This window comes from Suricata suricatta, chromosome 14 (genome assembly GCF_006229205.1).
Source record: "Suricata suricatta isolate VVHF042 chromosome 14, meerkat_22Aug2017_6uvM2_HiC, whole genome shotgun sequence".
NCBI lineage: Eukaryota > Metazoa > Chordata > Mammalia > Carnivora > Herpestidae > Suricata > Suricata suricatta.
In genome coordinates this window covers 71094769-71118294 of record NC_043713.1, presented here as the reverse complement: position 1 = coordinate 71118294, position 23526 = coordinate 71094769, and the positions used below count along the sequence as shown (strand labels likewise).

Sequence of the window (23526 nt, the reverse complement as noted above, 5' to 3'; positions counted from 1 at the left end):
GACAAGATCATGATCTGAGCCAAAATCAAGAGGTGGGCACTTAACTGACTGAAGCACCCAGGCGCCCCAATGCATCTGTTTTTTTTTAAAGTGATCCCAGGGCCACAAACACATTTAGGTGCCGCCTAGGTTCTCTCCATTTTTAAGCTTTTTATTTATCCCCAGTGTTTCAGAGTGCTGTCACTGAACATAATCTAGGGTTAAACCACTGTAGGACCAGATACAATCCAAGTGACTCTGCTAGAAGAGACCCTGGGCGGGCTCTGTGAAGGCAGAGTCGTGTCCTTTAGTTCTCAGGGCTCTAGGTAATTTGCTACACATGATTGTAGAGACAAATGCAACCCAGCTTTCATAAGGTACTTCTTTGCCAGACTGTCACTACTTTACCCAGGTTCCCTCTTACCTATGAGGCAATGTTTTTAAAAAGACTACAATAGGGACACCTGGGTAGCTCAGCTGGTTAAGCATTCAACTCTTGATTTCAGCTCAGGTCATGACCTTATGGTTCATGGGTTCGAGCCCCACATCAGGCTCTGTGCTGACAGCACAGAAGCTTGCTTGGAATTCTCTGTCTCTCTCTCTCCCTCACTCTCTTTCTCACATTCTCTCTCAAAATAAAAAGTAAATAAAACATTAAAAAATCATTTTAAGGTTCTGCCAGGTTAGTGTCACATTATTAGCTTCTCTAAATAAAAGACAACAGTCTCTATGGCAGATTGGGTTTTTTAAAAAAGGCCATAGCAATATAACTGGCCCTAGATCTTCTCTAGAACTTTACTGCATCCCATCAAGGGGTGGATTCTATCTCCCTTCCCCTTGCAACCGGGCAGGGCTTTGTAACTGCCTCAACAAACAGTATGTGGCAGAAGAGATGCTACATGACTCCCAAGGCTAGGTCATAAAAGACAAGGGGACTTCTGCCCATCTCTCTCTTGGGACATTTACCCTGAAACACAGCCATAGGCTGTGAAGAAGCCTAGTCCACATGGAGAGGCTGCCTGTGGGCTTCCAGTCCTGGCCCAGGGAAAATCACAGCCACCGTCAGCCACCAGATAATGGTGGGAGCCTCAGATGAAGCTGAAGAGAGCAGATGAGCTGTGCCCACTAAGCCCCACCCAAACTGTAGATTTATGAGCTAAATAAATGTCATTGTTAATTTAAGCTATTAACTTTTGGGGTACTGATTGTTATATAGCAGTAGGTTACCAGACGATCCTCCTTTCTCCTACATCTAAAGAGCCTATTTGGAAAGCAAACTAGTTTGTCTTTTCCTCCTCCTTCCAGTATCTAATGGTTAATTACCCTTTCCATAATTATATATCGTGAGGCAACAATAGAACATCTTTACAAATTACCTGCTTCTACAAACAGAGAGGTCACCCTAAATTTCCTGAATAACCTCAGGCTAAACTCATTTGTGAAAAGCCAGAGCATCATGTATATAATAAAATTAACCTGTCAAATTTCAACTCCCCTATAAACTTCATATTGTTATGTTGGCATCTCATCCAAAGCAAATGAAACACATGCGCACACACACACACGCATGCACACATACACACAATTTCTCATGATGTAAGGCAGTAAAGGACTGTGTGTGCTGAGATGATAAAGAGTATTTGACCCAGATAATTTAATGACTCTGCTTTTAGCAAAATAATTAAATAGCTCTTGAAAACGTTACTAATTTCTCCTTTATTTCTCAACATTCCTCATAATAAAAACACCCGTTTACCAGAATCTTAGTGAAGAGCCAGGGACCCTGCTGGGGAGGCAGGATAGTCAGTGGAAAGAGGCTAGGGCTGGGTGTTTGGAGGCCCAGGTGTATGATCTCAGGCAAGTCTGCCACTTCTCTGATGTGCAGTTTTCTCACCTGAGAAGTAGAACCTTCCGTCTGCATGATTCCTAGGGGTCATCTCAAGTACAATGTTCTCCAACTTCTGAGAGTGTAATTCTGGGTGCTCATTCAGATTAAGTACTTCAACTTTTATCTAAGCAAACAAACTCCTGAGACAATTACATTATAGCTAACCAAAAGCACTGGCAATCAAACCATGTTCCTACATCTAGCAGGTTTCCGCTATGGATCGGAGTTAAATGGAGAAAGGATGAGGGGAAGAGAACAGAACCCTGAGTTACGGAGAACAGGCCTCTAGGGTTCTGTTCGAACTCCTCAGGTCCCTCTGGCCTCTAGCACTCCCAGTCCCATTTTGTTGATGAAGTCATAACAGGTACACATGAGGGGGCTGTCAGCCAGCTGGGGTGGGAGTGGGGGGGAATATGATTGGGTAGTGTCACCTACTGTGCACGAAAACATTGATCAAACTAATGTATCACAACGGTATTAAGCAATAATTAAAAAAAAATACAGCCTTGACATTTCTGGAAATAGATGTTAACAGTTGCCGTCAAATTATGTTTAAACAGAATGCAAGAAGTACATTGTGATTCTGGGGAAACTTTGTTTCCCAGTTGCTATGTTTGGCATTAAAAGGAATCCCCTGAAAACAGGAAGCCATTCTTTCACTCCACTGTGACCATGAGGCCACTCGCCTAACCTCGGCTGTGTGCAGCAGAGGACACAGGCCTGCGAAGAACTCAGAGATGTGAGCTCTTTGTAGACATGTGGACTTCATACCGGGCTACCAGGAGCTTTCTGGACATGAGGGCAGAGAATGACCAGGCTGTGGCACTGTCCATGGCTTCACTGGAGAGAACGGGTGAGTATATGAACCCACATGAAGACCGGGTAGGACTACAAATCTGCCATTCCTTTTCCCTTTGTTCAAGTATTTTTAACCCCTGGAACACAGCGATATATTTACAAACAATAAGATTTCTGTATGGAAACTCAGCTTCCATCCAAACTGACAATGTCAAACAGAAAAAAAATTTAGACTTTCAACCTAGATTCAATTCAGATCAAAACTCTTATCTGCTGCCTGCACCTTTCTTATTTTTTAACTCTGGGAAGTCATTCCTGTGACCTAAGATTCCAGTTATAGAAGAGGAAATGAAACCATCTAAGCTTTGCTTTGACACTCAAGAATTCCAAATGTATTATTTTAACTGCACTCTATCTACTGGCAGTACTCCCAGCTTTCCTGACCTCTCCCATCCCGCCCTCCGCTGCCTCAGTCCTAACTGGAATCATGAAGAGAGGATGCTAGGAAAGTGGAAAGGGAAGACAGGGAAGAAGGACTGGGGAAAGAGGCACTCCATAATGTTGCTGCATGAGAGATTAGAGACCTCTCTGAAAAGAAGGGGAGTATCAGTGGACATACCATTCCACCCTCAGCGCTGGACAGACAAGGGGAAGGGGAAATCATGTGTGCAGGGGACGCTTCTCTATTCCTGCCCCAGGATGTGCTGAACAAGAAGAAAAATCACATTTAGGGCCAGCATCTTTGAGGAAAGCTGCCTTCATCCAGAAAATTCACTCACCCCTCAAGTTTCAGAGTGTTGGAAATGCACAGTGGCCCAAGGGAAGGTGACAAATGCCAGGTGCCTGGGCTACCCAGATAGACACTAGCAAGTATCATATGAATACTTCATAAATCAAGAGAACTCTGTTTTCTCATACTTGTCTCTAAGCAATCTATATTTCAAAGGAAGCTATGGGGGGACTGAGCTATTTTTACCTGTCCATTAGTTCTTATTCTACCTAATTCTTCAATCCATGAGGACACACAATTCTAGGAGAATAAAGGGTAAGTACTCCGTTGTTATTGTTGCTTAGTGAAAGAGAGTTGAGGGGAAAAGAAATCCAAAAAGGAAGCATGTGAGGAAACTTCCAGGTATGGTGAGGCAGAGGTTGACAATTCCTCTGTCTAAAAAACAAATATAAAACTGGACAAAATCATCAAAAATAATTTCAGGGCTCTGGAAATGAATCAAAGGCAAATAATTTCAGGTAAGAACAGTGGAAGTCTGTAGCCCTCATGCCTAACACTGCTCTCATCTGTTTCCCTCTTTTAATTAGAAAAATAATAATAACAACAATGAACAAAGCAACAATGACAGCACTGCACTACTGGGTTTATAACACAAATAAACAGAATATATACGGCAAAAGCAGCACAAAGGAAGAGTGAAGAAAAGAACCTATATCAGAGCAAAGTTACTATATTTTACCATATTACGTATGAAAAACCTTAAACCAACTGGGATAAGATGTATTATAATCCCTAGAATAATCATTAGAAAAATAACTATTTTAGGGGCACTTGGGTGGCTCAGTAGGTTAAGCATCTGACTTTAACTCAGGTGATGATCCCATAGCTCGTGAGTTCAAGCCCCGCATCTGGCTCTGTGCCAACAGTGAAGAGCCTCATGTGGGGCTCAAACTCAAAAACCATGAGATCATGACCTGAGCCTAAATTGGATGCTTAACCAACTGGGCCTCCCAGATGCCCCTAGAAAAATAACTTTATATGGTAATACTTGATTATGTGCTACCTGCGAGAAGTGGACACACTGGGGAAATAGATCTCACACTAAAGATAATCAAGAGAAAGACAGAGTGGCTATATTAATATAAAACAAGGATTTCACACCATAGAATGTTACTAGAGATAAAGAAAGTCATTTCATAATGGCAGAGATAAATTTCTCAATTTCCTATTATGTACCTAGCAACAGTTTTAAAATACATTGTTAAAACTACAAGGAGAAACAGAAATCTACAACTATAATCAAAAGACTGCAGTATTCTTTGCTCATAAATCGATAGAAGAGGTAGACAGAAAATAGATACAGATGATATGGACAATGCTCAATGAATGGGATCTAACCAACATTTATAGAACTTTCTCCAACAACAGCATACTAGGATTTTCTTAAACTATATACCATACATAACTCTGCTCCACAAAACGTCTCAATACATTAAAAGGGTCCAAGTCACATAAAGTACATTCTCTGACCACAATCAAATTAAGTTAAAAATCAGTAACAGAAAGATCTCTGAAAAATCCCAAAGAATTTGGAAACTACATGAAATACTTCTCAATAGTCCATGGATCAAAGAAGAAACCAAAAGAGAGAAGTATTCTGAACTAAAAATGAATCAAAATAAAAATTTACTGAATGCCACTAAAGTGGTACTGAGGGGAAAAACTTCTAACAAGAAGTGCCCATAGTAGAAAAGAAAAACTTCAAATGAGGAAACTAAAGAATAAGAGCAGATAAAACCCAAAGTAAGCAGAATAAGGGAAATAATAAAGACCAGAGCAAAAATCAATGAAACAGAAAAACAAAAATAATAAAGAAAATAGAAAAAAATTGGTTCATTGTGAAGATAAATAGGGGCACCTGGGTGGCTCAGTCAGTTAAGCATCCGCCTCTTGATTTTGGCTTAGGTCATGATCTCATACTTCAGGAGTTTGAGCCCTCCGTCAGGCTCTGCGCTGACAGCATGGAGTCTGCTTGGGATTCTCTCTCTCCATCTCTCTTTGTCCCTCCCCTGCTTGCATGCTCTTTCTCTCTCTCTCTCTCAAAATATATAAATAAACTTTATTAAAAAAGAAGATAACTTTTATAAACCTCTAGCTAGATTAATAAGGCAAAAAGAATACACATTGTTTTTTGAATTATCAGGAATGAGAACAGAGACAACACTTCAGATTCTACAGATATCTAAAAGAAGGGAATATTATGAACATTATGCCAATAAACTATTATAACTCAGAAAAAATGAACAGATTCCTTGAAAGATACAACAAACCAAACCTTCCTCCAGAAGAAACATAGTCTGAATAGCCCTATATCTGGTTAAACACACACACACACACACACACAAACAAAAAACCTGGATTTGTAATTTAAAAATTTCCCACAAAGAGAATCAGACCAAGTGACTTCATTGGGGAATTCTACCAATTATTTAAGAAGGAAGTAATGCTGACTGTGCATAAACTTTTCTAGAAAGCTGAAGAAGAAAGAATTCTTACCAACTCACTCTATGGTCAACATTACAGATACCAAATCCCAGTAAAGAAATCATTAACAAAGCAAACTTCAGGCCAATATTCCACAGAGACATAGATGCAAAAATTCTATATAAAATTTTAGCAAGTTGAATTTGACTTGCTAAAAAGGAAAATACATCATAACTGAATATAATTTGTCCCGGGAATGTAAGGTTGGTTTACCACTCAAAATAAATTATCTTTAACAAACAACAGATCAAAGAAAAAAATCACAAGGGAAATTAAAAAATAACTGGAGACAAAGGTAAAGGAAAACACAACATATCAAATGTATGGGATACAGAGAAAGCAGTTCAGAGGGAAATGTATAGGAATAAACGCTTATACCTTAAAAAATAAGAGGGGCACCTAGGTGTCTCAGTCAGTTAAGCATCTGATTTGGCTCAGGTCATGATCTTGTGGTTCATAGGCTCGAACCCCACATCAGGCTTTGTGCTGACAGCTCAGAGTCTGGAGCCTGCTTCTGATTCCCTGTCTCCCTCTCTCTCTGCCCCTCCCCCACTCACTCTCTGTTTCAGTCTCTCTCAAAACAAACATTAAAAAAAAGTTTTTTAAATAAGAAAGACTTCAAGTCAACAAACCAATTATAAAACTTAAGGAACTAGGAAAATAAAAACTAAAACCAAAGCTTGTAGAAGAAAGTAAATAATAAAGATTAGAGAAGAGGTAAACAAAAGAGAATAGACAAATAACAGGGGAAAAAATCAATGTAATAAAAAAATTGGTTCACTAAACGGTCAACAAAACTGACAAACCTTTAGACAGACTAAGGAAAAAAGAAGCCTCAAATTCCTAAAACCAGAAACAAAACTGAGAATTACTATTGATTCTACAGAAATGAAAAAGGATAGTAACAGAATATTATGAACAACTGTCTGCCAACAAATTGGATTACCTAGATGAAATGGACAAATGCCTAGAAACACAAAACTCATCAAGACTGAATTACAAAGAAGAGAAACATCTGAATAGGTGTTTAACTAGTAAGATGACTGAATCAGTAACCAGAAAATCTTCCAGTAAAGAAAAGCCCTTGACCTGATGGTTTCATTGGTGGATTCTACATAATAGTTAAAGAGCTAATCCTAATTCTCCCGAAACTTCTCCAAAAATTGAAGAGGAGGTAACACTTTCTACCTCATTCCATGAAACCAGTATCACTCTGATACCAAAGCCAGATAAGGACATTATCAGAGAACATTGCTTGAGACCAATACTGATGCAAAAATCCTCAACAGAACACTAGCAAACCAAATTCAGCAGCACATTAAAAGGATTACACACAATGACCAAGTGGCACTTATTCCTGGAATGCAAGGATAATTCACAACGTACACAAATCAATTAGTATTATATACTAACCACACGTACAGAATGAAGGGGAAAAACCCACATGATCATCACAGTTGATACAGAAAAGCACTTGACAAAATTCAACAAACTTTCATGATGAAAACACTTGAAAAACAGCAATAGAAAGAAATGATCTCCACACTATAAAAAGTTATATATGAAAAACCCACAACAAGCATCACACTCAATGGTGAAAGACTGAAAGCTTTTTTCTAAGATGAGGAAGAACACGCCAACGACGTCCATTTCTGCCATTTGTAGTCGACCCAGTTCTGGAGTCCTAGCCAGGGCAGCCAGGCAAGAGAGAGGAACAAAAGGCATCCATATTGGAAAGAGAACAAGTAAAATCATCTGCAGATGATACGATCTTCTCTGTAGAAAACCCTAAAAACTCCTCACACACACAAACTGTTAGATCTAATAACTTAATTCGGCAAAGTAGCAGGATAAAGGTCAATGTACAAAAATCAGCTGCATTTCTATACAGTAACAATGGACCTAAAAAGGAAATTATAAAATAATTCCATTTACAAGAGCACCAGAAAGGATAAAACAAATAGGAACCAACTAAATCCAGGAGGTAAAAGACTTGTACAATAAAACCTACAAAATTCTGCTGAAATAAACTAAAGACACCTCATATTCATGGAGTGGAATACTTAATACTGTTATGACATTATATTATTACCCAAAGTGATCTACACTTGCAGTGCAGTCCCTAACAATGCCTCAGTGACTTTTTTTTTTTTTTAAACCCTCCTAAAATCTGTAAGGAATCTCAAGGGAGCCTGAGTAGTCAAAACACAATCTTATAAAAGTAAGAACAAAGCTAGGGGCGCCTGGGTAGCTCAGTCGGTTAAGCCTCCGACTTCAGCTCAGGTCAGATCTCACGTTCGTGGGTTCGAGCCCCCCATCAGGCTCTGTGCTGACAGCTAGCTCAGAGCCTGGAGCCTGCTTCGGGTTCTATGTCTCCTTCTCTCTCTGCCCCTCCCCCTCTCATGCTATGTCTCTCTCTGTATCAAAAATAAATTTAAAAAAAAGAACAAAGCTTAGAGGACTCACACTTCCTGATTTCAAAACTTACTGCATAGCTACAGCGATGAAAATCCTATAGTACTGGCATAGACAGACCTACATACCAATGGAAGAAAATAAAAAGACCAGAGATAAGCCATGAGGTTTTAAACAGTCAAGGAATTAGGGATGCCTGGGTGGCTCAGTCCATTGGGTGGTGGATTTCAGTTCAGGTCATGATCTTACTGCTCGTGGGTTTGATCCCCGCAATGGGCTCTGTGCTGACTGCTTAGAGCCTGGAGCCTGCTTCAGATTCTGTCTCCCTCTCTCTCTCTGACCCTCCCCTGCTCACACTGTCTCTCTCTCTCTCTCAAAAATAAACACTAAAAAAAATGTAAACAGTCAAGGAAATAAGTAAATAAACCATGAATATAGTCAATGAATTTTGAGAAGGATGCCAAGACCTTTCAATGAGGGGGAGTTGCTTTTTCAATAAAATGAAGTTGTTATTCTACTGGCCACAGCTTCTACAGTTTCTCTACACCCGCCTCTGCACACCTTAGGGTATGACAAACAGCCCTTTGAGGGCAAAAGCTAAATCAAACATCGAGCTCATTACTCCAGGATTTTCTTTTCCCTGAAATTTAGGATCCTCAAATCTTGACTGTCCTTGTTACCTCCTTGTAGCTCAAATTTTAGCATCCCTACTTGGAGATTCTGAAGCAAGCTCTGGACCACTGCTTTCTGTTTGGTCTCTGCCCCATGCCAGGAGTTGGCAAATACTCCAACGGTTTAAAAAAAGCAGGGGTAAATACAGGGTTCAACTCAGTATGTTTTCTTTCTGCAATTTTGGCTCCTGCCAAACTGGTCTTAGCTGCCTAGGTTAGTCCCCAGTGCCTTCAAACACATTTTGAAACAAGATAGTAATTCTCAGTAGTCTGGTCTGATATTCTTACCTAAAAAGAAGTTCTAATTAGTTTTAATTCTTGATGTGTATTTTACTGACTAGTCCATAAGCTTCCTGAGAATACAAACTCTTTTTATTTCCGGATTCTGCTTTACCCACAACACTATCTGGCACAGACTTTAGTATGTATTTGGTAAGTTAATTTTTATATCAGGAAAAATTCCTAGAGAGCAAGTAAAAGACAGCATATAAAAATATCACTTCCAACCATTCAAGTCCATCAATTCTTCTGTTTCCACTAATCCCCACTAAGACATGTACAATCTTTTGTTCTTCAGTCCAAGCAACAATGAGCAAATACGTCAATATTACTGTGTATTCTTAATGCTTATTTGAGATTAAATTACCTCAGGCAGTTCTAAAAGCTTATTTTCATTCATTTAAAACTATTCCATACTAGATTAAGTAATTTCATTATCCTTTGGATTAACTAATCCACTTCTAGGTGTGGCATTTTATCAGAAAACAAAGATCTTTCATCCAAAGTAAAGCTCTCTTAAATTAACCTTTACAGTCTCCTTCATTGTATTCAGTTAGGTTTTTTCAGAACAAGAAAAAATGGTACACCAGAGGCTGCTAAATATAAAATTTAGAATCAAAGAAAACATACTGAAAGTACAAATTATTTTCTCAGTTATCTTATCAATCTGATATTATCAATCTCTAACCAAACACAGCCAGAAGAACTGAAAGTTGTTGCCTCTGGGAAGGAGAAATTATAGACGTTATGAAATAGGGCAATATATTAGCACTTTTCCCTATAAGCACTTAAAAATTATTAATGTTAGGGGCGCCTGGGTGGGTTAAGCTTCTGACTTCAGTTCAGGTCATGATCTCATGGTTTGTGGGTTCGAGCCCACATCAGACTCTGTGCTGACAGCTCAAAGCCTGCAGCCTGCTTCAGATTCTGTGTCTCCTTCTCTCTGTCCCTCCCCTACTTGTTCTCTCTTTCTCTCTCAAAAATAAATATTAAAAAAAAGAATTATTAATGTCAGGGGTGCCTGGGTGGCTCAGTTGATTAAGTGTCCAACTCTTGGTTTCCGCTCAGGTCATGATCTTGTAGTTTGTGAGTTCGAGCCCCATGTCAGGCTCCGCGTTGACAGTGTAGAGCCTGCTTGGGACTCTTGCTCTCTGCCCCTCCTGCACACATTCTCTCTCTCTCAAAATAAATAAACTTAAAAAAAGAATTATTAATGTTAAGTGCGTATTTAAATTAAATTAAAAAACTGTAGAAAAATAAATAAACACAATGTGTACAAAATGAAGCACTAATTTTAAAAGCTAGGAAGATTTAATCCTTAAAGCAGTAGGGCTAAAGGTTGTTAGTATGATGCCATGGACTCATGATACAGCTTTGAGGCTGTCATTTGTCCTGTGGGGGTTTTCAGTCCCACATTTGTAAACCTGACAGTAACTCAGAATGCGAAGGCCCTTTCAACAGTAATAATTCTAGTATTCTAAAGCTTCAGTGAACAATAGTGGCAGGACACACTTTAAAAGAGAACGTGTATTTGTTAGATAAAAGGCAAACTCAGAAGGGCTTGTTTTATAATGGATGGTTAATGAAGTTACAGTGATTAGCACAATTATTTTAGGATGACTCTTAAGAGAGCTAAAGGAAGATGATATGGTATTAGGGAATCTATCTCCGTTGATTAGACAGCTCCCACGACATAAAGCATGCATGGTCCAAGCATTAATAATGCATTTGGGGCCTGAGAGAGCGGTATGTGCCGAGTGTCACGTAACAGCTCCTGCTCTAGTGAGCTAGTCAAATGTCACAACCTGCCCTTTTCTGTGGACTGTCCGTAGTCAGAGACCGCCCCCCCCCCAAAAAAAAAAAAAAAACAAAAAAACAAAAAAAAAAACCAATCCCAAACTGCTGGCTCCAAAGGATGGCCACGCTCACCCATACTTACAGCTAGACACCGGAAGGGCTCTGGCACTTCTTAAATGGCTATTGACAAATTAAGAGCTTTATCAGATGTATCTTTCAGTTTACAAAGGTTTTGCATTTCAGACTGTTCAATTTTAACTCACAGACTTTGAAATAAAAGAACGAGCATCTTATCTACTTTTAAACAGCAAGACTAGAGATCTGTCTCACAGGAAACAAAAGTAAGACAAACAAAAAAGCTATACAGATGTATCATTACAGAAGTGCCCATAGGAGGTAAAGAAAGGGGAAATCGGATTTGCAGCACAAGACCGTCTAGTGTACAGAAGAGTTTTCTTTATATATGTTAATTATTCTAGTTTGCATTATATTTCCTCCTGTGCTGTAAGTACCCACTCAATGAAAAAAACTTAAATTTATTAATTGAAGTTTTTAAGTTTTTGAGTTGATATGTATATATTTTTTAAACAGTTGGAGCACTTCAGTAATAAAGATTTCCTTACAAGAGCAGTGATATGGATGGGTGTCTGTGTAATGTCTACTCAACACCACAGAAGAATAAGACAAAATGTTTGGTACGCCTACTTCCAAAAGTCTTAATGAAGGGAACCATCTGGAACCAGATGCATGACAAATCCCATGTTCACTGGAGCCTCCAATGTTTCCTCATGGGTACAAGCATGGACAGATGCCAACAGGGAATGAGTTTCCCACACTGCAAACTCCTAAGCAGGGCATCCAATTCAGTGTCTCCTGTGGCTTTCCTCAAAACACTCTGGGATTAGCCCTGCTTTTCTCCCCCAGTCCTCTCCCCCTTCACTTCCCACAAATCTGTGGGGTTTTTTTTTTTTTTTCAACCAAACCAATGTACCTTAGGATTATAATTAGAGAATTTAAGTGGGAAGGAATCAAGGGACATTAGTTAAATCACTGACTTAAGGCTTGAATCATCTCAATTTGATTATTTAACTTTTTTAAAGTTTATCTTATTTATTTACTCATTTATTGAGAGAGAGAGAATGCAAGCTGACAAGGGGCAGAGAGAGAGTAGAGAGAAAATCCCAGCAGGCTCCATGCTAGCTGTGCTGGAATACTAAATCTTTTGGCTGGAGCTTCCTGTCTGGTTCTTTCACAAAGCATATTTTCTAAGTTCATTCATGTTGTAGCATGTATCAAAACTTCCAATCCATGAACATGGGATGTCTTTCCATTTATTTAGATTTTAATTTCTTTCAGCAATGTTTTATAGTTTTTAGTATAAAAGCCTTGTTCCCACTCCTTCTTGGGTTAAATTTATTTCTAAGTACTTTATTCTTTTTTATCTTATTGTAAATGGAAGTGTTGTTTTAATTTCATTTTTAGAGTTTCCATTACTAGTGTATTGAAACGCAAGTGATTTTAGTATCCTGACCTTGTATCCTACAATTTAGCTGAATGTTTATTAGCTCTAACAGTTTGTATGTTAATCCTTTAAGATTTTCTAGATATAAATCATGTCATCTGCAAACAGACATGGTTTTACTTCTTCCTTTTCAATAACTTATTTTTTTCTCTTACCCAATTGCTCTAGCTAGAATTTCAGGAAAATACCAAATAGAAGTGGTAAGAGTAGACATCCTTTTTTGTTCTTGATCTTAGAGGGAAAGCTTTCAGAGTCTTTCACCATGAAGTATGCTGTGAGCTACGGGTTTTTCACATATGCTCTTTAACAGACTGAAAAAGCTCCCTTCTATTCCCAATTTTTTTTTAATCATAAATGGGGTTTAAATTTTGTCAACTATTCTTTCTATGCCTACTTTATTCTCCATTGGTTAATTATCATATGTTGAACCAACCTTGCATTCCAGGGATAAAGACCAACTTGGTCATGGTGTAGGATTCTTTTTATTTGCTTCCGGATTGTTTGTCAGCATTTTGTTGAGAGTTTTTGCATAAGGAATACTGATCCATGGTTTTCTTACAATGTTTTTTTCTGGGTTGGTTATCAGGGTAAATTGGCCTCAGGGAGTAAGTTAGTAAGTGTAAGTGTTCTCTCTTCTGATTTTGGAAGAGTTTGAGAAAGACAGGTGCTAATTCTTATAAACATTTGGTAGAATTCACCAATGAAGCTATCTGGTCTTGAGCTTTTCTCTGTTGGAAGTGTTCTGATTAGTAATTCATCTCTTTCATTGCTTTCAGATTTTCTGTCTTCTTAAGTCACAATTGATAGTTTGTGTATTTCTAAAAATATGCCCTTTCATATCTAGGTTACCTAATTTATTAGCATACAATTGTTCATAGTATCCCATTTTAAGTATTCCTATTATTATTTACTAAGTAAATAAGTATATCTTATTTCTGTGAAGTCACTAGTAATGTCCCCTCTTTTATTCCTGATTTTTGTCATTTTAGTGTGCTCTCTTTTTTCCTTTGTCTACTTAGCTAAAAGTCTGTCAATTTGTTGATCTTTTTTCAAAGGACCAACTTTGGTTTCATTAATATTCTGTATGGTTTTGTCTGCTCTAATTTTTATTTCTTTCCTTCTGATTGCTTTTGGTTCAGATTGCTCTTCTTTTTCTACTTTCTTAAAGTGAAAGGTTAGGGTATTGATTTGAGATTTTTCTTCATTTTAAAGGTGATTATGGCTATAAATTTCCCTGAAAGAGCTGCTTTCAATGCCTCCCATTAAGTTTTGATATGTTGTATTTCCACTTTCATTCTTATTTTCCAATTTCCCTTGTGATTTATCCTTTGCCCACTGATTATTTAGAAATTGTGTTTAGTTTCCACTTAGTTGTGAATTCTCCTTCTGTTACACACTTCTAATTTCATTCCACTATAGTTAGACAACATACACAATACAATCTCAATCTTTGTTCAGATTTATTGAGACCCAAATTTATTGGGTTTTATGACCCAACATATACCCTAACCTGTGATGTTCTATGTGCACCTGAGAAGAATGTGTATTCTGTTGTTGGGTGAAAGTCTCTGAACCTAGATAGTATATAACTCATTTATCTATATATATCTGTACAGAAATATAGATATACTATCTATGCCTATATATATAACTATATATAACTATATATACATATATATAGTATCTAGATATATGTATCTAGTATATAGTTCAGGTCTTGTATGTCCTTGTTGATTTTCTATCTATTTATATCCCATTCATTTACTTTTACTTTTTTGCTAAATAATTTTTTATTGTAGTAAAATATGTAACATAAAATTTATAATTTTAACCATTAATGAAAATATTAATTTAAAGTGAAATAAATATATTTTCACTCTTAAACCCGATGAGACGTCAGTGAAGGCAGTTAACAGGAAATAGTTAAGAAAGCATTATAATAGCTAAATAAAAGTACTGGAAAGATTAGCTATTCTGGTATGGTATAAAACATGCCATCCAAGTGACACTCAGCCAAGTTTGGGGTACATTTTGTGTTGAATGTGTTCCTGAAATTCAGCAAAAATTCCCCATTTTAATGTGAGGTGCCTAGCAAGCTCTAACACTCTACACCTGGTTTGGCCCTTGCTCATGTGGGAGAAAGGAACCATATGAATACCTGATATCCTTCTGTTTTCTTCTGACACCACTTCAGCAAGGCATTCCTCTTTGATCCTCCATATTCTCTCGCCAATGCTGACAGAGGGTCTTTCCTTTCTTCCCTAAGTGAAAATAAGGAATCTAAAGTTAAAATAATTTTTTATTTGAGCACATTACAAACCAGAAATCCCACAAAGAAGAGTTGGTTTGCATTTTTGAACCGGATGATTGCACATACTAAGGCATCTAATGGCAAGATGTAGGCTTTCATTCAATTGATTTTACTTATCAATTTTTCTGCTATCTGAAGGAAGGGACTCTATTCATTACCCACATCGAAACTGGCAAAGAAATAGTATGGTATGCATTCACAATTAATGGAATGCATTCCAGAATGGTCAGAAGGGGGAAAAACAACCTGACACTGGCTGCATCTGAAATCTGTTATGGCCATCTTTTACTCAATATCTTGCCCTTCCATAATCTTTATGCTTTAGTTTTATTTTACTAGTTTTTGTTTCCAATCTTTTACATCCTCATCATTTCATCATTTTTAAAAAATAAATCACTTATTGTAAATACAAAGGGCAAGATTATGCAAGGTGAAGGATTATAAGGCATAGTTCTACCTTCAAGATGCTTACAATTAGGGGAAGCAGGTAAGGCAAGAAATGGCAACACACATTAAAATACCCAAAAAATGTCTCAAATGTGTTCATTGTGAAGATATACATTCTTTATTGACTATAGGTAATTAGAATTTTATCTTGCATAGAAAATGGGATTTTTGTGTAAACTCACTCACTTGTTCAACACCTCCTTATGGAACACCATTTTGCCAGGCAATGGGCAATGGGTAGTGAACAACACAAGGTTCCTGCCCCCTCAAGAAACTTCAAAGTTTACTATAAAGTAGACATACCACAGGAGTTCAAAAAATAAAAGAAAAGGAAAAGGAAAACAACAACAATGGCTACTTATAATTTCTATCTTAAAATTATATGTAGGGTACCTTTTGGACACTGTCAATTTCCTTGGAGACAGAATAAATATCCTGCTCTAGACAAGGCAATGAATCAAAAAAGACTTTGTGATCACTCTGGTGATGAAGCAAGTAAGGAATACAATCCTACATATCCTGGACCAAATCCTGCCTGTTAGTAACTACTTGAGGAATACCTGGAGAGAGGTGCTTCTAAAATGACCTGCTCTTTGACAAGTGGCATACCCTTAAAAGCTTGTTCTATTTTTTAAATGATCACTTTATGAATAAAGCAGAGATGCTACTCCACACCCCATAAACTTAGCCCAATAAGAATCCTAAAGCTTACTATTACAAGTGGCTTAGTATTCTTCAGTGCATTGATTCTGTCTGTATTCACCCTTCAAACTGTGTCAGAAAATCAAAGAGTACACATTTATAACTGAAGCTTTTACAATTAAGAAGTGTGCTGAAGAAGCACTGGTTTGATTTATCTTAGAACCAGAAGTAAAATACAAAATTTCCAACAAGGAGTTAAGACTGCTGCCTTGAAGAAATATACTTTTATGTTTGCATGCCAGCCCACCAGACTTCTGCTTTGGTTTAAAAAGTTCATTCAAAGAAGTGTGTTATAATACCATTGAAAACAGGAAAAGAGAATGAGGATAAAGTTAAGATAATGAAATGTGAACACAAAAACAAACTAAATCAATAAATGAATGAATGAATAAATAAATCCCCATCATGCTTAAAATAAAACTACTATAATCAATGTGAAAGGTTTACTCTGGCTCACACTAGGTCTGCTTGTTTACAGAAATAGCTTAAAATTAAAGCAACAAAGAAGAGTAACTTCTTAGACTACAACGGGACGCATCCCAGAGCTGGAAGGTCATCTCTCATAACCTCTTCATTATAAGACAAAGACATCTTCCAGAAGATGCCTTGTTGAAGATCACAGCCTCTGAGTAGGGGAGCCAGGAAGAGTGGGTACACTTCCCACAGGCATACTACAGGTACGGCCTACCACCCAGGACAGAGACAGGTGTGAGCAGTGCTCTCCCCTGCATAAGCCTAGGCAGACTGTGAGCTGCCCTCATCACTGCACCCATACTCGCTCTGATGGCGCACAGCTTATAGAGCCGCATTCTAAGAGGATTTGAGTTTGAGAGGTCAAACGTTCCATTTTATTCTTATGCCTACACATCAATATACGGCTAAAGTCCTGAAATCCTCTCCTATCCCTCCTTTAACTCTTTCAAATACCTTGACAGTTTTCCTCATCTGTATAAACAACATACACTATATTTTTGAAATCTGTCTTCTTCCTCTAAATTATAACTACTTCTTAGTCCCAAATGGATTCTGACATAAGAGAAATATGAATAAAATGTATTATGTTTTCAGGTACTATTTACCAAAGATAGTGTGGCACCATGTTCCCACTTTCCAGTCTAGAACAATTAGAGGCGTCTTTGGTGGTTCTCATTCTTCCATTCCTTTTCTAGAAATCTGTTGCCAAAACCAATCATCTTTCCCTCTGAAAAGCCTCCTGACTCCCACCCTCCCTTCCTCATTTCCACTGCTGTCATCCTGATCTGGACTCAGCATCTTTGTCCCGACATCATGTCATTTCAGTTGTGTTTCCCGATTTCTGTCCACAATGGAAGAATCCTTGAATCACCTCCTCGCACTGACTGACTGACCTCACTTTATAGCTCCTACTACATCAAAGTGATTCAATTTGATTGTACGGACGTTCAGTGCCTGGCCACACCCTACACTGTCAATCTTTTCTTCCACTGCCCCCAGATATGGTGGGTCCACACCTTCCTCTGGTCCTCTGTGCCTGTCCTCTCTGCATGTGCAGAACCACCTACCCATAGCTCCCCCAAACCTTAGTTACTCACCCTTCTGTACATTCACTCCTGTCTCTGACCTTGCTGACAATGCCAGCCCACCCTCCCTACCCAGACACCACTCCTCTAGGAATTTCCCCCTAACTCTCCTCCCATGCCCTGTATCATAATTCTACAATGCTTAGGAGGAAAGGAACCACCTCTTTTACTTTGCCTTGCTTTTTACTTCTATACCATCTTACCCAATTTGGGGCATAAAAGAGATGAGAAAACAACCCACAAAGAAAAAAAAAATCATTGCTTGACTGCCATTATTTTACAGACTGATCACAGATCTCCAAAGGCCAGGAGAGGTATGTATGAAATACATCAGTATTAACGGTTCTCTACCTTATCCGACTTCGAGTGGTAGGGGTGACGGACGCTGTGGGAGAGGAGGACAGGGAAAGCTGTGGAGACGTGGTTCCCATAGCCATAAGAGAGGCCGGCGATGCTCCCTCGGCTGCAGTGATGTCTCGTTTCATCTCTTCACTACTTCGTCTAGACACTGATTGTGAAAAATAGTCATTATGCATATCATAATGTAGAAAGTTACTTTTATAAAATACTTCTAAATTCAGTTCTTGAGACCTTTTCTTCAGCAGCTCTTCCCAAAAGAGCAGAAATTACCATATATGAGAAAAACTAACATTTTCTTCTATTGATAACAAAAAGATTTATTTCTTTCATTAAGAAACCTGTAAAAAAGATGCAGTAGTTGAGATAAGCACTGAACCCCACATTCCCTGAAGGTATGGAGAGTATCTTATCCATCACCATAACAATCACAGAACATACTACCCACTCTCAACTAAAATAAACACAGTCCTTCTAAACTTAGCCAAAACACCACTTAAGGAGAAAAAAGGAAAAATACATCATCACTCAATTCTGGATCAGGTATGTTTTAAAAAACAAAAACCAATGAGACAAACAGAAAACCAAAAGGTGTCAAGTACTTGAGAGATAAGATCAATCAGAAAAGTTCTATTTTGAACAGCTAGCACAGTAAGGCATCACACCTTGTTAGAATTACAGAAAGTTCTAAGAATTGCAAAGTGAAAGTAGCCCCTGCTTCAGCCGTTAGTAACAGAGCCACAACAAAAGCAGCTTTCTAGCAAGGAGGCACTGAGTTGGCACAGGTGCTCAAGGCCCTGGGCTGATGGCGGGAAGAAGTGAAATATGAGACCAAGTTCCTGACCTCGGACATGTGCTCTCTCACATCAGAAGATGCTGGATATGCAGGCGCCCCGAGCTGGCTGTAATCAATGCTATACATCAGCAATTCTTCCCTGATTACTGAAACTGTCCCTGCTTTTATTGACTGAAATTTTCTTGGTGATTGTAGGATAGCTACAAGCAGAATATAACTCTGCGTTAGTGAAGTGATGTCTGTAAAGATCCAAAGGAGAGAGATGCTTTCTCCCAGTATATGATCTTATTAAGTGCTATATTTATAAATATTTCTGACAAAATTTTGTGATTATTCTTGTTTTCCTTTCAATGCCAAGTCTTCATAAGACTTAAAGCAGCAGTTTCTTTTAAGTGTGTACTAGGAAATTGGATGAGAACACCTTTCATAATATTATATGATATAGAGGAAACTGAGGGTGCACCTGGGTGGCTCACTCAGTTAAGTATCTGATTTTAGCTCAGGCCTTGATCTTGCAGTTCGTGGGTTCAAGCTCCATGTTAGGCTCTGTGCTGACAGCTTGGAGCCTGGAGCCTGCTTCAGATTCTGTGTCTCCCTCTCTCTCTACCCCTCCCCTACTTGTGCTCTGTCTCTCAAAAATAAACATTAAAATTTTTTTAAAAATAAAAGAAACTGAAAAAGAATCAGAAGAACTCTATGATAGGAAAAGGCTTTAGGGGCACCTGGATGGCTCAGTCAGCATCTGACTTCGGCTCAGGTCATATGGCTCATGAGTATAAGCCCTGCATCGAGTTCTGTGTTGACAGGGTGGAACCTGCTTGGGATTTTCTCTCTCCCTGTCCCTCCGCCCCCCATAAATAAATAAACTTAAAAAAATTTTTTTAAAGAAAAGGCTTTAGAATCTGAGTTTTGGGATCATAATTTTGGCTGGACTTCCCACTATAAAGACCTGGCTATAATGTATAAAAACTGTACTAACTTAAATCCCTATACAAGTAGAAGGTTAACTATATGAGGTAGAGTTATAGGAATTTCTCCTTTCCTGGTCCAATTTCTAGTTGTTGAGTTATTAACGGTAAATAAGGACCACAAAGGGAAAATAATGTAAGCAACTGATAAACTGGAATTAGCTCTACAAGACAAAGTAAGCTTGTCAAATTAATCACTATAGGATGGCTTTTTCAATACTGGAAAAATCTGGCTTCCAGAGAATTTTTGGTGGGCTCTGAAATAAGAGTCACAACACACCTTGGGATTAATACTCGAATCTTTCACAACTATACCAACTTTGTATCAAGTTGTATTTTTGCCAAGATATCTAGCCCACTCTAGGTACTTCATAAATACTTGTTAAATAAATGGAATGATCTAGTTTTGGGGGGTTTTGTTTTATTTTGAAATCAGGACCATGAAATGTGATTTCTAGAGAATCTGTAAGGTACAACAGGGGAAATTCAGAGTAAAAATACTCAACTCAAGAACAAAAGAGGCAAGAAAACTTAGATAAGTCTAAAGAGAAAATAATCAGTACCATCACTAAGACTTCTGGAAGAGTCTTTCTAAGGGAAATTCCAAATAAAAGTCATCACCTGAGATGGTCTTGGCATTTTCCATGGCAGGTACTCTTGGAAGAGAAGCAGGTCGGCTGGTTGAAGATGTTCTTAATAGATGCTCTGCACAAAATGGGGAGGGTCAAAATAAAGGCATCAGACATTGAACTCTGAAGTAACAAAGGCAGCAGGAAGGTGAGCTCTTCTCCTCTCCCGCTGGAAGCTCACCCTTCTTTCTCTATCCTGGACACTCTAACAATTCCCTAGGGAGTCCATGTCTACAAAAGAGCTTCCTCAGACAAGGACTATGGGAAAACATTTCATTCAATGTTTTATTTCTAGGGATAAGATTTGACACAGATGAATGCTTCTAAATCACTGTTACTACTTTGACGCAATTTAGCTAAAATTCAAAGATCCCCTACTGTATGTAGGGACAAGCTAAAATCAAAGCCTTGCCCCTCTGTGCCTACTGGTAGTGGAAAAAGCATACCTACACACAAGCAGAGACAAGTCAAGATAGGACAAGGATAGGACAATTAGAATAATAGAAAGACAAAGTAGTATCAAACCACAGAGAGAGAATCCATTCACTTTGATTTCAGGCAGCAGGGAGGTCTTCAACAACATAGTGATGTTAAGCTGAGCTTTACTAGTAGAGAAGAAGGGTGGGAACAGTATTCCAGCCAGACAACAATGAGAACAAAGGTAAAAGTGCATTCAAGTTACAGAACAATAAAATCCCAGTGGCTTCAACATGGAGCATATGGAAATCAGAAAGGATGGCAAAGAAAGGGGCTTTAAAGGGAAGATGAGACTGACTAACAAACACCTTCATTACTTAGTATGTGGACTTTAGTTTGAGGGCAACAAGGAAGCAACAGACATTTCTGAAATTCAAGGAAGGACACAGAGAGAGAGAGTGCCTCCGCTGTCCAGTTTGCAGCCGTGCCCTGTTCTACTCCTCCCTTGCTCTCTAAACACAAGCCATCTTGCAAGTTTTTGGAGTTCCTCAAACACTGGCAAAAGCTGTTCCCCTCCCTCCAATTCTCCTCCATTCCCTCTGTAGCCTGGCTACTTTTGTCACCTTTCTGGTCTAGCTTCAACATCACTTCCTCACTACCTGCGTCCCCCAAGTGGGAGCCCCCAAACACTGACCAGCACATTTCTTACCTAAGGCTACAAGCCTAACAAGGCTGTTGTGGGGCCAGGATGACAAGCACAAGGACAGAGTTGATGTGTGGTGCCTGGCTGCCATGTGCTAAGGACATGTGATGAGCATGAGGGAAAACACCAGCCCTACACTTAATGAAGACTATTAGCCTCACCGTCCACAAATGGCCCTACAGCAAATACATTTTAACAAGGGAAAAGACAAGATTTACTGTACGTTAGTCCAACAGGCCATTCACCACTTTTTTTAAGAACTGACAATTAAAAAAAAATAGTTCCTCTCAGAATGTCATGATGTCAAAAGTAATGGCACATGGTACCTTTCAAGGACAGCACCTCTGTTATTCCAAAATTTATTTTCTAAGTGTATAAAGAACATTTGGTTGTAATTAAACACAACCTTGAGAAGGATTAACTTACTTTCTTAATGAAGACAGGACTTACATAACCTACAGTCGCTACATCTTCCCAATCCTGAACAAACATCACCTCTGTACGAAGAGCCTATAAGCAAGCATCAATCAGAATTCTGACCCCTGTCAGCAGATGGCATTCATCCTCACAGGAAAAGCATATTATGCACAAAGTCTGACAGAAAAAACACAGTTAGTAGAACATGGAAATAGTAGGAAACAGAAATCAACATCTTTAATTTAATCAAAATTTCCATTTTACAATTGTGCAGCTAGTCATTTCCCTAAATTCTTAATCTCCCAAAGAACACAGCAAATGAAGCAAGTGAAAACAAAGATTATACAGATAAATGAATCCAAACAAGGAGCATGTTGGCCAAGGCAAGAAGTCCTTGCCATTTCCACCAGGGAAAGTGCTCCTAAATTACCCAATTTCTCTTTTACACTGCATACCACAGCCACACAACTGAAACAAAGATCATGATTCCTTTTGCTCAATGCTGGCTAAGTAGTTCCTTGCTGCAGGTCTAAGGATCCAAGTGTGTCTCAACTTGGCAGGTGGTGCCCTGCCACAGACCAACACCTACTTTCTGAAAATGTACAATTTTACTGAAGGCCCCAGTATGGTTATTCTTTTCAAAATTATTTGTAGTAAACTTCAATAGGCATGACACAGTCTATAGCCATTCCATGAAGTATTTTCACTGTGAGACTCAAATTTGCTCAGAGGCACTCGCCCCAATGGAAGCACATATTCACTGACTCCTGAGGTAGACAGCTGGGTTCCATCTCCATGGAGTACTGTCTGTTTATCTCTCTTCAGGAAATAAGATTAGTGTATTACAGTCAAGTGTGGCAAGCAGGAGAGATTATATTTTACAGTAATAGAGCCTATTCTATTGGCATATGGAGCTTTTCTTATCTCTAATCCATTCATTAAACAAAAATCCCTTAGATGTCCACTACTTGCTAGGCACTGGGCTTGGTGCAAAGGTCAGAGAAAAGAAGAGAGGAGGCAAGATATGGGACTCAGAATCTAGAGCAAAAGCCAGACATTTAAAAAATCTTTACTTACAAGTGAGGGATCTTTACTTACAAGTGAGGGAAAGAACAAGTACTTGGGGTTCTGGAAACACAACAGGGGACGTGATCTCTTGAGGGGAGGTCCGGAAAAGCCTCCTCAGGAAATGACATCTCAGTTCAGACAAGAAGGGTAATTAATAGCTTTTACACAAAGAGAGATTGGAGGACAGAGAGTGTTCCCAGCTGAGTGTCAGTACATACCAAAACAACTCTGGGGTGGCGATGGTGAGAAGATGGTGGGGGAGCAGGAAAAGCAGAGGAGGCAGCAAAGCAGGCTGGGAGGGCCAGAGCAGGCAAGGGCTAGCATGCAGGTGATGCAGGCCAAATTAAGGAGTGTGGACTTTACCATGCTGGCAGTGGGGAGCCAATGAAGATTTTATTAGGAAAGCATCCTTGTGGCTGCAGCGGAGTGGAGGAGCAACAGTGTACTCAGGATAAGAAGTTAAACTTTTTTTTTTAATGTTTTATTTATTTTGATACAAAGAGAGACAGAGCATGAGAGGGGGAGGGGC

The 23526-nt window shown here is 38.7% G+C and overlaps 1 protein-coding gene across 1 annotated transcript in view; it reads right to left on the bottom strand.

Moving 5' to 3' along the window:
- The window catches only part of SPECC1L (sperm antigen with calponin homology and coiled-coil domains 1 like), a 94817-nt gene that overhangs the window by 19844 nt on the left and 51447 nt on the right, over positions 1-23526 (bottom strand). The window contains exons 10-12 of the mRNA XM_029922174.1: positions 20385-20468; positions 17994-18150; positions 14782-14884 (exon numbers count right to left, since the gene is read on the bottom strand). Of these exons, the coding sequence (XP_029778034.1) occupies positions 14782-14884; positions 17994-18150; positions 20385-20468 (344 nt within the window). The remainder of the gene's footprint in view (positions 1-14781; positions 14885-17993; positions 18151-20384; positions 20469-23526) is intronic.